Raw genomic sequence first — 17,308 nt, forward strand, 5'->3', positions numbered from 1 at the left:
CTGAGCACCTTCAGTTCTGTGCAGAATTCATAAATCAGTATTGATGGAATGTTTTGAAAATAAACTGATTTTAAAATTCGAATAAAATAAAATGATTTTTGCCTGAGCGGGGCATGTCCCTGAACTCTGATCATGTCCCTTCCTTGGAGGTTAGAGAGGGATGGATGTCTGTATAAACTAGCCTGCTTTGCACAGGTAAAATCCCACTCACTTTTGCCTAGCCCCACTGCTGGGCTCATTGCTTACCTGAGTGACGCCTTTCGATTGCTTGCTTCGTTGTCAAGGTTTAAAAGTTTCGGCAGGCTCTGTCTGCTTTTTTGCACCTTGGGTGGTTGAGATTCAGTCCTGGGGGTGGCCAAAGGCGTCTCTCCCCACCTCCTGCTGCCTTGAGGCTAACTGGTCTCTCCTAAACCAGCCTTTGCCATCCAGGTGTTTGGGGACTACAATTTGCACCTTCAGCCGAGGTGAATACAACCGCCCCACCTAGGGCTGGCAGTATCATGGAAGGGACACGAAGGACCATTGGAACCCCTGATGGTGCAAGAGGACACAAGTTCGGGGAACATTACTGTAATGTCTTACGTATGAATGCGTAATAAATACATAAATACATACTAAAGATGTGTGTGATGTCGCACACTTCATATGCTCAGAGGCACTCTTTCTACCTGCCTGCACACTGTCTTGCCAAAGTGGTGCATGCTTTAGCTATCTCCCGCTTGGACTACTGCAATGCGCTCTACGTGGGGCTACCTTTGAAGGTGACCCGGAAACTGCAACTAATCCAGAATGCAGCAGCTAGACTGGTAACTGGGAGTGGCCGCCGGGACCACATAACACCAGTCTTGAAAGACCTACATTGGCTCCCAGTATGTTTCCAAGCACAATACAAAGTGTTGGTGCTGACCTTGAAAGCCCTAAATTGCCTCAGCCCAGTATACCTGAAGGAGCGTCTCCACCCCCATCGTTCAGCCCAGACACTGAGGTCCAGCTCCGAGGGCCTTCTGGCAGTTCCCTCCCTGTGAGAAGAAAAAGTGAGATTACAGGGAACCAGGCAGAGAGCCTTCTCGGTAGTGGCGCCTGCCCTGTGGAATGCCCTCCCATCAGATGTCAAGGAAATAAACAACTATCTGACTTTTAGAAGACATCTGAAGGCAGCCCTGGTTAGGGAAGTTTTTAATGTTTGGTGTTTTATTCTGTTTTTAATATTCTGTTGGGAGCCTCACAGAGTGGCTGGGGAAACCCAGCCAAATGGGTGGGGTAATAATCATCATCACCATCACCATCATCATCATCATCATCATCATCATCCCAAAAGCCAAACCACAGGGAATGGCAACCACCCTTGGACTTCTAGAGGTGGCTGCTTGACTAAGCGGGGCTTTTGGTTCGTAGCGACAAAGCTCTCTTTGTGGAAACCCAGCAAAACCCTTTGGAAGTGCAGAACAAGCCCTGTTACAGCTGCCATGAAATGCCCATTATGCCTTTGTAAGGACCCAATCTTTTAGTGTGGCAGCAGCCTCACTTTGGAACTCCCTGACTATTGACATTAGGCAAGTGCCTTTGCTGTGCTTTTAGGGTCGGCTAGAAACAATTTTGCTTAGGCAAACATACTGTAGAATGTTGGCATGTGTGTTAATATTTTTCTTAGCTTATCGATGATTTCAATTCTACTTTTAAATCCTTGTCTTTAACTGATGATTTCATAGTTTTTATTCTTTTTTTGTTAACCACTTTGAGGACTTTTAAAAAAAATTTTTTACTAACAAGCGGCACATTATTTTTTGGGTGAAATAAAATAAATAAGTAGGTTTCCCTCCCCACACCTGCCCTCTCCCCACAAACACACACTAAGCACAAGGCCCCACCAGCTCTGTCAGCGATTGAAATGCATGGATTTCTTGTTTTATTTTACAGCCTGTATATCTTAAAAAGCATTTTACAAATAGAGTCTTCTTACAATAGCGATAAATAGATTTCTCATTTTTGTCTTTTTTTTTTATACATATGTCACTGGAAACACCAACACAACCTTGGAGCTTAAAAATTAAGAGAGAGAGAGAGAGAGAAGGAAATCTTAGTTCCTGAACATTAATTCATGGATTTTTGTGCATCTTTAAAAAATAAAGTAACAAAAACAGAGGACGGCAAGATGGGAGGGAGGGGACACACACACACACACACACACACACACACACACACGTGACACAGATGGCAAATGGGCCCAGATGTTCACAGGATTTATCTAGTCACAAGAAGGCGGGTTGAAATTAAGTACTTTGGGATCCGGGCACATGTTCTTCTCTGGTCCTGCACATTGGCAGATTCAGGAGAAGAGAGCCAGAAAAGGGGGTTGCAAGGGAACAATGCATCCCCACTCCCACCCCGAAAAACTGTACAGCATGGATGCAGACTGGCCGTAGTTTGGAGGGAACAATAAACTCCCATTAGGGAATATGGCGATGCAACCCCTATCCCGTATCCCGACTTTCCCCCCTTTCTTTAGGGCAATCTCTGTCTGGCTCTATCTGGTTTTTCTTGATGAAGAGACCACACGCAGCATGCAAAGAGGAGGGTGTTATTGTGGAACGGGCTGCTGCTCCCCCACCAAAAAGAGAGATAAATGGGACAGAAGCAGTTCACTGGCTGTTCTTCTAAGTGCCTTGGACGTCAGCTGACAATTGAGTCAATTGTCAATTATTCTTTGGGATAAACTTCGAGAAAAAACAAGAGAGAAAGAGAGAGAGTCACACGTTGCCTGGGAGGACGAGGGTTCCCCCAAACCCTGCCAATGCACCCCGTCTTGGGGGTTCGTATATTTGGGAACGCTTCTGCAAAGTTACCCGGACGCTGCCTCCGATTCTGCCCTGGCTCCTGTTATTGCCAGATGTGCCACTAGGAAAGAAAGGATTTCGGACTGTGTGGATGAGCACAGCAGCAATGCTCAGCTGTAGAGAGAGGGGGGGCGGGATTCACAGTGCCACTTCTGATGGAGAGCAGCTGATGGCAGGATATATACACAGGAACAGGGAGCATGGCTGTTATACAAACGGAGAAAGGAGTGGTTGATCTGTCCCAGCCTCTAGCGAACCACAAAACGGCTTAGACTCCACGGCCACAGCACTTCCGGAACAGGGTCTCCGGTTCCGCTCCCCCGGTGTGCCGAAATGCTGGAGAATCTTCCCAAGGTTTCGTTTTTCTCTCCAAGCTCCCGATCCGGAGCTCTCCCCTCTCTTAGGTGCCCTCGAAGCACCCAGACTGCTGAGCTCTTGGTTCGTTTTCTATGCTGGTTTCCCTCTCCCAAGGTAGTCTGATGGCGATGCGAGAGCCACAGAGCCACCCGGCGGCCCCTTGCTTCTAGAGACAAGCGAAACAGACATCTCCACCGCAGAAAAGGGCCGGGGAGATCTGGATGTGGTTGGGTGATTGTCCATGTTTTGATTCAAAGGGTGCCACGTCCTCATCTTGGCTTCACAGTTGGGCCTGGCAGGCATCACTGCTGGCTGCGAGACGTCGTCCGCGGAGGGCCAGAGCTAACAATGGGGTGAGATGGGGGGTGTTGAGCACAGCTCATGGAAGGGACGGGGATTAGGCAGGGACCTCGAGAGCCTCTTCTCAAGGCCTGGCCAGTCCCAGCATGCCTTGCTGTCCTGCCAAAAGAGACCGGAAGGAGAGATGGGGGAGGCAGCTGCTTGCTTAAGATGGTGGCTTGGGCAGGTCAGCTTTGCTGGCCGGGCAGTAGTCTTGTGCCGTGACGAAGATGGGGGCCTTCCGCAATTCCCTCAGCTTGTGCTTCTTCGCCGTGTGCTGTAGGGGAAGGGCGGATGAGGAAGAGGAGGAAGTCAGTTTGGGAAAGATGGGAAATGCAGTACAGTCATACCTCGGGTTACAGCCGCTTCAGGTTGTCTTTTTTTGGGTTGCGGACGCACCGAAACCTGGAAGTACCGGAACAGGTTACTTCCGGGTTTCGGCAGTCGTGCATGCACAGAAGTGCACAGAAGGGTTAAGTTCGAGAACATGCCTTACGTGCGCATGGTCATCACAAGAGGGTGGCACAAAGGAAGGGGCTGGGTGTTTATGGGGTGCCCCTGGGGAGGGGCAGGGTTCTTTGGGGCAGGAAATGCCAGCCCCACCAAGGCAATAAGTGGAAGGCAGGAAGCAGCGGCACTCCTTTCCCTTTTACGACTTGGAGCAATATAGGTCTTGTTCTGAGAGGGGCTGGGAAGACTTGCTCAAAGCCTGCTGGCTTGCTCACTGCATTGGGAGCCAGGGTGAACCCCGAGACGCAAAAGAGGGTCTGACCTTTTGGGGAGAGGCATCCACGGAGGCTGGGCAGGGAGGGCTAGCAGCTCTGCGGGGGACACACAGAAAGGAAGAGAACATTAAGGCCACGTGCAAGGGGAGTCGAGGGAAACCACAGAACGGATCAGCTCGTGCAAGGGGGAAACCTCAGTGGCAGAGCCCCACCACCTCCTCCCAGACTGCCCTAATCCTCGTGCCTTCTGCCCACTGACGCACTTTTCCATGGGTACAAGCGGCTGTATCAATTCTTGCTTAAGAACATATGAACTGTCCTGCTGGATCAGGCCAACGGTCCATTTGGTCCGGCATCCTGTTGCCACAGTGGCCAAATACCCCTAAGAAGCTAGAACTAATCCAGAATGCGGCAGCTAGACTGGTGACTGGGAGCGGCCGCCGAGACCACATAACACTGGTCTTGAAAGACCTACATTGGCTCCCAGTACGTTTCCGAGCACAATTCAAAGTGTTGGTGCTGACCTTTAAAGCCCTAAACGGCCTCGGTCCAGTATACCTGAAGGAGCGTCTCCACCCCCATCATTCTGCCCGGACGCTGAGGTCCAGCGCTGAGGGCCTTCTGGCGGTTCCCTCATTGCGAGAAGCAAAGCTACAGGGAACCAGGCAGAGGGCCTTCTCGGTAGTGGCGCCCGCCCTGTGGAACGCCCTCCCACCAGATGTCAAAGCGATAAACAACTACCTGACATTCAGAAGACATCTTAAGGCAGCCCTGTTCAGGGGAGTTTTTAACGTGTGATATTTTACTGTATTTTTGGTTTCTATGGAAGCCGCCCAGAGTGGCTGGGGAGGCCCAGCCAGATGGGCGGGGTATAAATAATAAATTATTATTATTATTATTATTATTATTATTATTAGAAATCTAGACAGACTGCCTCTGAACCCGGAGGTTCCATAAGGACATAAAAAAGCCCGGCTGCTGTATCAGGCTAATAGTCCAACTAGTCCAGCATCCTGTTCCTACAGTGGTTGAACAGTTGCCCGTTATGCAATACCAGCAAGCGGGATTCAGGTGCAAGAGCAACACTCTCCCCTCCTGTGGTTTTCAGCAACCAGGATTCAGAAGCACTGCTGCTGCCAACAGTGGAGGCAGAACCATTGTGGCTGGTAGCCATCGATAGCTCTTGAATTTGTCTGACCCTGTTTTAAAGCTATTCAGGTTGGTGGCCAGCACTGCATGCAGTGGGAGGGAATTCCGTAGTTTAACTTTGTGTTGGTTGATTGCATGCATGTGTCAGCCACCACTTTCATCTGCAAGATCAGCCCCTGTCCCACAGACCCCAGAAGGGGGTCCTTTTCCTAACGCACCCACAGGAAAATAATCCACATCCCCACCTTATGCCACAGCCTCCTATTCGCCTCCTCCCATATCCCGGCTTCAGACACTCGCAGGCCTCTGCCCTGCAACTGGAAGACTGGGTTTGTGGAATACCCGGCCCTCTCACACACTCACCAAGTGGGGAGGTTGCCGCTCGGACTGTTCCAGCTGGATTTTTATTTCTGGACAAGAGGGGTCCGTAGATTTCCTGGGGTCTGGCTGCGGAGAGCGAGAAGGGCCTGGAAAGATGGAGAATGGGACAGGGGAGGAAATAACAACTTAAGTATAGCCTTTACCAGGAAGAGACTAAATGGGGACCCACCATGCTCTCACAGTGGCCAACTGGATTCCCCTACGGCAGTGATTTTTAACCAGTGTGCCATGTTGCTTGCCTTGAATGATGGTCAGGGATACCATGGGCAACACTGGCCTCTGTCCCTCTTTCCTTCCCTCCCTCCTCAGATGCCCTCTTGCATCTCTGCCTCCCAAAGGCTTTCACGGCTGCTTGTTGCAGCAGCCCCGGCTTCAAGCTCCGCAGGCAAATGGTCCCTCTGGGGGTGGCCAGGGGTCGAAGCAATGATTCTTCAGCATCAACTTCGTTGGACTGGTCATGTTGTGCGGATGCCTGATTATCGTCTTCCAAAGCAACTGCTCTATTCCGAACTTAAAAATGGAAAGTGTAATGCTGGTGGTCAACAAAAGAGGTTTAAAGATTCTCCCAAGAAGAAATGTAGGATAAACACCGACAACTGGGAAACACTGGCCTGTGAGCGCTTCAATTGGAGAACAGCCTTTACCAAAGGTGTCATGGGCTTTGAAAACCAGTGGCGTAGCGTGGGGGGTGCAGGGGGGGCCGGCCGCACCGGGCGCAACATCTGGGGGGGGCGCTCGCACTCGCAGCTCTCTGCCCCTACTAAAATCCATGGGTTAGGGGGCGCAAATTACTTGCCCCGGGTGCTGACAACCCACGCTACGCCACTGTTGAAAACGCCTGAACTCAGGATGAAAGGGAGAAACATGCTAAGAGGAAGGCACACTTGGCAAACCCTCACCGTGATCAACTCCCGCCTGGAAACCCATGTCCCCACTGTGGAAGGACATGTGGATCCAGAACTGGCCTCCAAAGTCACTTACGCACTCACTGTTAAAACCGTGTTTAAGGAAGACAATCTTACTCGGCTACGAGGGATAGCCAAAGAGAGAGAAGAGCTGGCTGGTAGGAGCTGAGGTGGCTCAGAGACCTGGGGTGGCTGCGGCTGCTGCCTGGAGGACTCCCAAGGAGAGGGGAGAGGAGAGGAGGCCTAGGGAACACTCCACAACGGAAGGTGTTTGAAAAAAGGGCAAGAGGCTGGCAGCTCGGGAGGCAAGGTGTGACCTAACTGGGCTCCTGAGCCCCACTGGGGTGCCACAGAAAGGATGTAGTTGGTCAAGGGAGCTGTGGACTAAAAAAGGCTGAAGACTTCTGCCCTACCAGAAGTCTGCACAGAGGACCCGAGTGCAAGAGCAACTCTCTCCTCCTGCGGTTTCCAGCTATGGGTATTCAGAAGCATCGCTGCCTTAAAGTGTTACAGCAGAACAAAACCAGCATGGTCAGTTGACATTGATCCTCCAGAATAAGATATGGTGACCAGATGTCCCCATTTCCTGGGAACAGTCCCCGGATTTACAAATCTGTCCCCGGACAAAATCTGTCCCCGGATTTCATTTAATGTCCCCGGATTTATATTTTAAGTGTTGCAGATTTATTAGTAGGGAATGAATGTTGTGTGATTGGTTCAACGGCGCAAGACAGATCAGATGGGGACTTCCAGCGAGGCAAAATGGCGGACGCCGTGGCAGTGGGCAGCTCCTGAAGCCAGCCAGAGCCAACTGTGCTACCAGGCTGGCTCCGGGCTGCTGAGACTGCCGCTGCCGCCTCCAAGGAGGAACCGGGGACATCTGGTGCGTCAACTGGGGGAACCGCTGACCCCCTCCCGCAACCAAATCGAGCTGGTAGCGAGAGTGCCTGGCCACCTGGTCAACTGCCCAGCGACACTCTGGGGCCAGTAAAACCCCTGGAGCTGATGCAGGGAGAAGGAGAAGAGGAGAAGGAGGAGAAAGAAAGAGGAAGGAGGAAAAAGAGGGAGGCCCTGACCTTGCCGCACCGCTGCCGCTGAGAAGGAGAGGAGGGAGAGCACCGGGAGGGCAAGGACACGTTGCTGAGCCCAGGCCCAACCAGAGCCTACTCCATGGTGGCTGGAGCTTCAAGAGAACAGGCTGAGGCCCAGTGGAAGGCCGTGCGACAGAGGAGACCACAGAAGAGAAGATATTACTTATTTTTTAACTTTTAAAAATACTTTTCAAAAAAAAAAGTGCCCCTGGATTCCTTGAAAAAAATCTGGCAACCTTAGAATAAGAAGCAAAGAGGAGAGCAAGAGGCAGGCAAAGGATGCTTTGATTCGTGAGCAGAACATCTTCCCCCATCCCTGGGAAAGGAAGCGCAATGACGCAGGCCAATGAGCTCTGTGCCTTAGGGGAGAGGAAGAACAGATGGGAAGAAGGGAGAGGCAAGCACAGCAGCATCAGGACCTGTGAACATCTGGTTGTAATGTATAACACACAGAGAGACCTGTAGGCTTCCTTTTCGTTATCGTCGATTAATTAAACCCGGATGGGAGCAGTGGAGAAATTCGGTCTGGTTTGCATTTTAAGAACGGGCCTACCTAATTCAGCAATGCGTGAAAGGGAAACACAGCTATTCTCTGGGTTTTGCTCTTCTCCAAATTCAGCTCTCCAGCCAGACGATGTGTCTAAAGAGCCAGAGTAATGAAGGACCTGGGAGACCAGGGTTCAAATTGCCCACACAGCCATGAAGCTCACTCAGTGACCTTGGGGGCCAGCCATTGCCTCTCAGCCTAACCTACAGGGTCATTGTAGGGATTAAATAAAGAGCTCCTTTGTCGGGGGCTGGGGGGAGGGAAAGGTGAGACTTGAATACAAAGAATAAATCAAGATATATTGGGGAAAATGGGCATCAACATACAGACATTAATGAATGTATCATATGGAAGTTCATTCAAATAAGTCCTACTCGGTGCAGACACCCTGAAATTAATGAATCAAAGTTAGCCACATCCATCACTTTCAGTGGGTCTCCTTTGAGTAGGACTAGCATTGAACATAAATTTCATTTATTTGTTTTATTTATTGCACTTATATCCCACCTTGGAGAAAAAGCTCAGTTAATCTGCACGGTAATCCTGTGAGGTAGGCTAGGCTGAGAGGAAGGGTTGGGCCAAAAATTTAGCTTGCCAAAAATGTGCATATTAGGAGATATGAGCACTAAGGACCTCCGGGGAGGCAACACGGCTGGTTAGTCGTCTCTGTTGAGACTCTGTCGACAGAGATAATTAAGTGGTGATTAATGCTGATTGACACATGCAAAATGGGGGTCGGATGGCCCACCTCGCAGGGGTGTTGCAGTGGACAAGGCAAGGACTGCACAGGGCAGAACGGAGAGGGGTGTTAAAGTGGAATCCGGTACCTGGCGAGCTGCCCCCGCTGGTGTTGCTGAGGCTGTCATCCAGCCAGGTACTGTAGATAAAGGAGTCCCGCTTGTGGGGGGTGCCTGATGAGGACTGGCTCTCCTGGGGGGGTGGACACAAAAAGGAAGACAGTGTTGGTGGGTGGGGGAGAAGGGGTCAGGTAGCTAATGTCGGCCTTTTCCTTGGCACGTGAGAGAGAGAGGGAAGCATTGTCAAACTCCTCATTTTATCACCTGTAATCGATGGCATTTATTCTGCAAACATCCTTGACGTAACAGAACTCTCACTACTTGTGTGTTCTCCAGTCCATTTCCCTGCGATCTCAGTTCTTACTTTTTTATTCATTTATTACGAACGTTTAAAACAATTACCCATCGCAAAGTGTTGTCTTCCAGGACCAATGTATGAACAGATGTTAAGCCTTGTCTGTGGTTATCCACATGGCAGCAAAACAGACTTGAAAAATGTTATTAATTTCCCATCCACAGGGTATACCTCAGTCTAGAGTGTTAAGATAATTTCTTCATAGTGGCTGCTTTGACTGGAGACAGAAGGGAAATTACTGCACTATTCTTAATAAACAATATACCGTATTGGTCCAAATATAAGCCGCACTCGCAAATAAGCCGCACCTTTAGAATTCAAGGGTGGGGGGAGACAATACCCGAATATAAGCCTCTCCCTTAAAATTGGGTTACAGGCTGAAAATCGCTGCAGTTGGTAGAATTGTAACTCCGAGCCAATTTAAGCCTTTGATCTCGCAAGCCCACAAAAGTTAGCCTACAATCGCTAAAATCGCAAATCGCTGTTCAGTTGCTACAATTCCTCAGGTACTCACACCCGTAAATGGCAAATGAACGGTCTCAAGCTTGCAAATCGGCAATAAAACAATTTTTTTGTTCCGTTTTACCGCTTGTCTGTTTCAGCAGCGATATCATAAAAGCCAATTTTCGTAAGGTCGCGGATTTAAGCCGCCCTTTTAACTTTTCACGGTTGGAATTTGGAAAAAAGGTGTGGCTTGTATTCTGGCAAATACAGTAAATCAAGTGCTTACTGACAACCTTACAAACACACAGAACTTAAAACCAAGCAACTCTGCATTTATGCATTATGCAATGGTGTGCATCTGGTGCTGGGAACCCAGAAGTGGAACCTGGAGCTGGGGAGCCCCCTGGAGAGTCCTAGTGGCTTGCGAGGAGACCCACCCCAGAATCTGAAGAGGACATCCTCTTCGGGCTCCAAGGAGGGTCTCCTCGTGAGCCGGAGGGGCAGCGGGGCTTTGTTGAGCCTTAACAGCTGGGAGCGCCATCGCAGCTTCCCTGCATTTACTGAGCTCTGGCCTGTCGAGACCCTCTTACCATGCCAGTGTCTTCATCGTGGGCCCCCTCCTGCTCTTCTGCCACACTGCCGAAGCTGCTAGCGCTGGAGGAGGAATGCGAGAAATCGCGCAGGGCGTCTGGTTTGGGGGCTACAGGATCTGGTCTGCAAGGAGAGAGAGAAAGAAGGCCCATCGAGAACAAAGACAGTGATCTGTCATGATCTGCCAAGGTAATCTGGTTCAGGAGTTGACTGTGCAAAATCTCCCCCCCCACACACACACAGTGGTACCACTGCATTACTATGAGGTTGTGGCGCTCATCTGGCTATCAGGCCGAGGGAGCCGGCGTTTGTTCACAGACAGCTTTCCGGGTCATGTGGCCAGCAGGACTAGACCGCTTCAGAAACGCACAGAAACACCGTTTACCTTCCCGCCACAGTGGTACCAATTTACCGTATTTTTCGCTCTATAAGACGAACCAGACCATAAGAAGCACCTAGTTTTTGGAAGAGGAAAACAAGGGGGGGGGATTCTGAATCCCAGAAGCCAGGACAGCAAGCGGGATCGCTGCGCAGCGATCCCGCTTGCTGTCCTGGCTTATGGGATAGCTGCGCGTAGCCTCTCCCGGGCAAGGGGAGCCTTCATCCCGCTGCCTAGGAGAGGCTGCACGCGGCTAAGGCTCCCCCAAGAGCCGTGCTCCCTTTAAAGAGAGTGCAGAGTGTGTGTGCGGCTCTTGGGGGCTTTTCCCCAAGGGAGAAGGGCAGCCCTTCTCCCTCCTTGGGGAAAAGCCCCCAAGAGCCGCACACATGCTCCACGCGGCTCTTTAAAGGGAGCACTGAGCAGAGCCTCCCGCCTGCATTCGCTCCATAAGACGCACACACATTTCCCCTTACTTTTTAGGAGGGGAAAAGTGCATCTTATAGAGTGAAAAATACAGTATCTCCTTGCACTGGCGTGCTTTTGAACTGCTAGGTTGGCAGGAGCTGGGATAGAGCAATGGGAGCTCACCCCGTCACGGGGATTCGAACCGCCGACCTTCCGATTGGCAAGTCCAAGAGGCTCAGTGGTTTAGACCACAGAGCCACCTGCGTCCCACTGCATGAAGAACAGCAGAAGAGCCTTCTGTCTGGGTCAGGCCAATGGCCCACCTAGTCTAGCATCCTTTTCTCACAGTGGCCAACCAGATGCCCTGACTGGAAGCTCCCACTAAGACCCAAACACAGGAGAAACGCTCCCCTTCCTGTCGCCCCCAACAAGCCAACCTTATGCCAAGAGACATGTGCCAACCTGTTCTTGGTGGTGGGCATCTCTGGAGAGCTCTGATTGGATGAGTTCTCCGACTTGGGTTCCTGAGGTACATGGCTGCTGTCCGGAGTCTTCTGGGTCCCGGTGGGGCTTTCCCTGTGGGGCACATACAGCTGGCTTTGCTGGTCAAGTCAAAAGAATTTGGGAGTGGGGAGGAGGACTTGGTTGCCACGATCATGTGATGCTGGGGGGGTGGGGCGCTGATGGGAGCATGGCTGGAGTTAGCAGAAGGTAAACAGTCACTGTCAATTTTGGAACTCCTCCTCAATTTCTCATTTTTTCCCACTCTTAAGCTCAGTTCTCCACATTTGGGAATTTTTATTATTTCGAAAAGTTGTGGGGTTTTTAAAAATAAAAAATATTTATATACAGCTACGCCATTAAAAAGCATCGCAGCAGTTTACAGCAGTTAAATTGTAAAACTGTGCAACAAAAAAGTATTAAAAAGTTTTAAAAAACAGGCATAATTTAACCATTGCAGAAGGATGTACAGTGGAACCTCAGTTTTCAAGCATCTCGGAAGCCGAACGTTTCGGAAGCTGGAAAACCCAGAAGTAATTGCTTCCGTTTTTGAATGCTCCTCAGAAGTTGAACGGCTTCCGCTGTGTGTTTTTCCATTTTTTTCTATTGAATTTGCAGACTGCCCTTTGCGCCTCAGTTTTCAAACGTTTTGGAACTCAGAACAGTCTTCTGGAATGGATTACGTTCGAAAACCGAGGTTCCACAGTATTCTTAATTGCCTGTATACAATAGGAAAGCTTTCACCGGGCATTTAAAATTTGGCACAGCAGTTAGTGTGAATTTCTCCTAAAATACACACATTTGTACACAATTGTGCCCAATATACACATTTTTGCAAAGGGACGTCTCCTAACGCAATGATATGCAGAATATATATGTACACATTACGTGGCTGGAGAACTGCCCTGCGAAATGTGGAGAATTGCGGATTTCATAGATTTGCAGAGCTGGAAAGGACTTGGAGGGTCATCTAGTCCAACCCCCTTCAATGCAGGAATCTCAACTAAATTTTAAAAGTTGGTTTTGTGTTGCGGTTCTCGTATTGCTTTGGAAAGTGCAACCTGGATGAACTTTAGGACAAAAAAAATAAATCTCAAGGTTTAGATTGAAAAACAGTTAAGAAAATGACAAGACAAGAAGAACCTGTTAGTAAAATAGAAGCAGCAGCAAAACTGCCCACCTCCATCCCTTCCACCTCACTTGCCCCCCCCCCACGCCCCACCTTTTCTCCTGGACCTCCTGGATGTTCTCAATCCCGATGGCGCTGCTCCGCCGGGAGCTGAAGGGCCCCGATTTCTTCCGCGTCGGGCTCTTTCCAGGAACTATCAGGGACTGGAAGAGAGGCAAGCCCATCAGGCAGAGAGAAAGAGAAACTTGGCAATGCGCTCCTAAAAGGAGGGAAGCAGAGCACTGGCAGAGAAGGGTGCAAAAAGGGCAAGCGACTGGGACCGAGTTGGCCACCACAAAATGGCTGCCGTAGAAACGAAGGTACGGTAGGAGCTTGTGGGCAAGAGGGTGCCACCATCACAGGCCTTTGCAGGTGTTTCTACGCTAGAGTCATAGGTAGGGATAACTACCACCATGTTTTCCAGCAGGGATCCCAAAATGGTATTCTCCCAGAACTACAGTTCCCATGGCTCCCTGGCGTGGGAGCCACGGGAACTACAGTGGTACCTTGGTTCTCAAACACCTTGGTTCTCAAACGCCGAAAACTTGGAAGTAAGTTTTCCGGTTTTTGAACATTTTTCGGAAGCCGAATGTCTGACGCGGCTGTCAGCTATTGTTTCCGGGGCGCCTGCACCAATCAGAAGCTGCGCCTTGGTTTTCAAACATTTCGGAAGTCAAACGAACTTCCAGAACGGATTAAGTTTGGCGCTTTTGTTCTTGCTATTTATCTTGTATTTTCGTTTCTGAGGCTTTTTCGGTTCATTTGTTTTTGTGACTGTGTAGAACCCAGTTCAGCTACTGATTGATTGATTGTGTGACTGTGGAAATGGATAAAAGCCCCCCATTCAAACAATAAGTATCATCAGTGCAGGTAAAAAATAATAATTAATTTTTTAAAATCATCTACAATACTGTCTTATTTATTTTATAGTACAGTACAGTGGTACCTCAGATTAAGAACTTAATTTGTTCTGGAGGTCCGTTCTTAACCTGAAACTGTTCTTAACCTGTGGTACAACTTTAGCTAATGGGGCCTCCTGCTGCTGCCGCACTGCCACCGTGCGATTTATGTTCTCATCCTGAAGCAAAGTTCTTAACCCAAAGTACTATTTCTTATTATTTCTGGGTTAGCAGAGTCTGTAACCTGAAGCGTCTGTAACCCGAGGTACCACTGTACATTGATTATTGCTTTCATTTTATGGATCAATGGTCTCGTTAGATAGTAAAATTCATGTTAAATGGCTGCTTTAGGGATTGTTTTTAAAAGTCTGGAATGGATTAATCCATTTTGCATTACTTTCTATGGGAAAGCGTGCCTTGGTTTTGGAACGCTTTGGTTTTGGAACGGACTTCCGGAATGGATGAAGTTTGAGAACCAAGGTACCACTGTAGTTTTAGCCTGTTTAAGGCTGCAATGTAGATGGCTGTCTCTGTCTGCTTCAGCCAGTCCGGGGCCAATGAAGGTTAGTCCCTGCAACCCAACAGCCTTGAGTAAAGGCATATGGGTAAAGCTTGGCGCAGAATATACAGAGAAGGATCTGCAAAGGCAGCTACAAATCTTATAGCACCCTCCGTGACACTTTTGAGCTGGGGAAACAGAGAGTCATGCAAGACGGATCTAGACTTCACTTTGACAGTATGCAGCAGAGTGCCTCCATTTACAACGGGGAACTCCCTAGTTTCGGGAAAAAGGAAGGGTCAGGGTCAGGCAGGATGTGGCTCGAGTGAATGGAAAAGCATGGCAAGGTGGGCACAAATGTGCTCTGTGGGGCTGGCATCCTCCTCACGCCACCATCAGCTCACACAATCCTTTTATTCAGTTATTTATTTTTAACAAGAAAAACTTGGGAGACTGGGTTCCTACACAGCAGGCGGGGAGAACCTTTGGTCCACCCTGATGTTGCTGAACTACAGCTCCCTTCATTGCTAGCAGAGGGTGGGCAATCCCTATGGGAACTGTAGTTCAGCAACAACTAATAATAATAATAATAATAATAATAATAATAATAATAATTTTATACCACTCTGGGTGGCTTACAGCACATAAAAAATGGCAAAACATTAAAAATTTCCAGATACAGGGTTGCCTTCAGATGTCTTCTAAAAGTCTGATAGCTGTTTATTTCCTTGACATCTGGTGGGAGGGCGTTCCACAGGGCGGGCGCCACTACCGAGAAGGCCCTCCCGAGAAGGTTCCCCTTATCTGATTCAGAAGGAGGGCGGGATAATTATGGCAACAACAACAATAACAATACAACCTTAGTACTGTCATCCTGTTTTGAGAAATTGTCGTTAATTACTCCCACCCCAAAAGCTGATTAAAACATAAGTAAAATCAAAACAGCAGCAGTAGCACTGCTCCTTTATTAGGACTGACTGAAAAGCTACCCAGTAGTGAGCAAGCTTTCGATTTCACCAAAATACTTTTGCAGGAGGGAGCGAGAATTATTAACCTGGGTGTTCCCTCCTGCACCCTAGCCCCCCCCCCCCACCGGAGGTCTAGAGGGACGATGCGGAGTACCAGGGGTGGGGTGTGCCCCTCCAACATGCAGGAGGGGGGGTAGGGGGCAGCCACAGGGCAAGAGGCAGTGAGAGAGACACCAAGAGAGAGAGAGAGAAAAAAACTAGCCACCTCTTCTATGGTTCCTATGCCTATGGCACTGCCTCGTCGTCCGTACCTAGTTGGCGTTTTTCCGGGGACAAGCAATGACTGTGGTAAGCGGGCAGAGAGAGCGCAGAAAAAAAAGGACAGGGAGAGGAAAGGGAGGGGGAACAAAGGAATGAGAGAGAAAGAGAAAGAAAGGAAGAAAGGAAGAAAGAAAGAGAGAGGTCATGCAAAACAAAATGGTGCCAGGTCATCATAACAATGGCTAAAGCTAAAAGGCGGGCCGGGGCCCATAGCTGTCAACTTTCCCCCTTTTTTTAAGGGAAATTCCCTTATTCCGAATAGGATTCCTCGCATGAAAAGGGAAAAGTTGACAGCTATGCCGGGGTCCCCAGATGGAGGGGGTGGGCATGGAATCGGCCATGGCATGGGTAGAAAGCAGGGAGCAAAATGCTGCAATTTGGGGGACCCCGTGTTGGGTCACAGCAGGTCAGTTTGGGGTATGAATAGCAATTTTGGGGGGGGGGGGTTGTGTTGGCTGGATTTTGCCCGCGGTCTGCAATGGGGAGCAGCTGCGGGTATTGTCTGGAATAGGGCAGCAGGGACCCCTTTTCTCCGCCCCATACGCCAAGCTCCTCGTCCTGATCTGTGCCCAGCCAGCCTTCCGCCTGATCCTAGCGCCCTTGTTCGTGGTGCCTCCGTGGGACTCCGGTCCGCTGCTAAGCTGGGCTACCTACCCACCCCAACCACTAGGAAAACATGGCCGGGAATCTCAGGCCCCCCAGAGGCTGCTGAACTACCGGCACCGTATTTTTCGCTCTATAGGACGCACCGGACCATAGGAGAGGGAAAACAGGGGGGGGGGGAAATTATCCTCCTCTCTGCTCAGCGCCCCTTCAGTGAAGTGGCACGAGAAATGGAGCCCCTTCCATTTCTCCTCCCGCTTCGCTGAAGGGGTGCTGCGCAGAGAGGGAAAACTGTGCAGCGCCTCTCCAGCGAAGCGAAGCCTGGAGAGCAAGAGTGATTGGTGTGCACCGACCCCTCTCGCTCTCCGGGCTTCAGGAGGCTAGCTGCAAGCCTTCGGAGCGCAGCGGGAACTCCTGCTGTGCTCCCAAGGCTTACGGATAGCTGCCTGAAGCCCCCGGAGCGCCGCAGGAACTCCTGCAGTGCTCCGGGGGCTTCAGCGAAAGCAACGCGAAGCCTCTGGAGCGCGGGGGGAGCTCTCCTTCTGCGCTTCGGAGTCTTCGCGTTGCTATCGCTGAAGCCAAGGAGCCTGCATTCGCTCCATAATACGCACACACATTTCCCGTTAATTTTTGAAGGGGGAAAAGTGCGTCTTATAGAGTGAAAAATACGGTACATCTCGCATCAGCCCCTGCCACCAGCTGGGGAGTCAAAGCTCAGCTGAAAAGCCAGAGGTCCTCCATCTCTACATTAGAGGAAGGCAGAGCTGTGATGGAAATTGGTCTGGGCAGTGAAGGCAAGTAACAGTCTAGTCGACGGATGGGGAAAATTTGGCCCTCCAGGTTGGACTCCCAACTCCCAAGAGCTCCAAACAACATGGCCCCTGGCCAGAGGTCATATATCATAAGATTGTAGAGTTGAGGAGTTTAAAGACTCTCTTAAGTCAAATCAAAAAAACATGTAGTATAAACACTGGCCTGCGAGTGCTCCAATGGGAGAACAGCCTTTACCAAAGGTGTCATGGGCTTTGAAGATACTCGAACTCAGGACGG

At 49.9% G+C, this 17,308-nt stretch overlaps 1 protein-coding gene across 7 annotated transcripts in view; it reads right to left on the reverse strand.

The window, feature by feature from the left end:
• Nucleotides 1-3,002: 3,002 nt before the first annotated feature.
• RAP1GAP (RAP1 GTPase activating protein) overlaps nt 3,003-17,308 on the reverse strand; it is a 103,659-nt gene continuing 89,353 nt past the window's right edge. For 5 of the 7 annotated variants that reach the window (XM_053401189.1, XM_053401188.1, XM_053401183.1 and 2 more), the window contains 7 exons: nt 15,600-15,677; nt 13,023-13,132; nt 11,762-11,875; nt 10,515-10,638; nt 9,156-9,258; nt 5,768-5,871; nt 3,003-3,807 (listed from right to left, as the gene is read on the reverse strand). In XM_053401189.1, coding sequence (XP_053257164.1) covers nt 3,697-3,807; nt 5,768-5,871; nt 9,156-9,258; nt 10,515-10,638; nt 11,762-11,875; nt 13,023-13,132; nt 15,600-15,677 — 744 coding nt within the window. In that variant the 3' untranslated portion in view covers nt 3,003-3,696. Of the gene's footprint in view, nt 3,808-4,302; nt 4,352-5,767; nt 5,872-9,155; nt 9,259-10,514; nt 10,639-11,761; nt 11,876-13,022; nt 13,133-15,599; nt 15,678-17,308 lie in introns of all 7 variants that reach the window. The other 2 variants (XM_053401187.1, XM_053401185.1) reach the window with 2 other exon arrangements.

This window comes from Podarcis raffonei, chromosome 8 (genome assembly GCF_027172205.1).
Source record: "Podarcis raffonei isolate rPodRaf1 chromosome 8, rPodRaf1.pri, whole genome shotgun sequence".
NCBI lineage: Eukaryota > Metazoa > Chordata > Lepidosauria > Squamata > Lacertidae > Podarcis > Podarcis raffonei.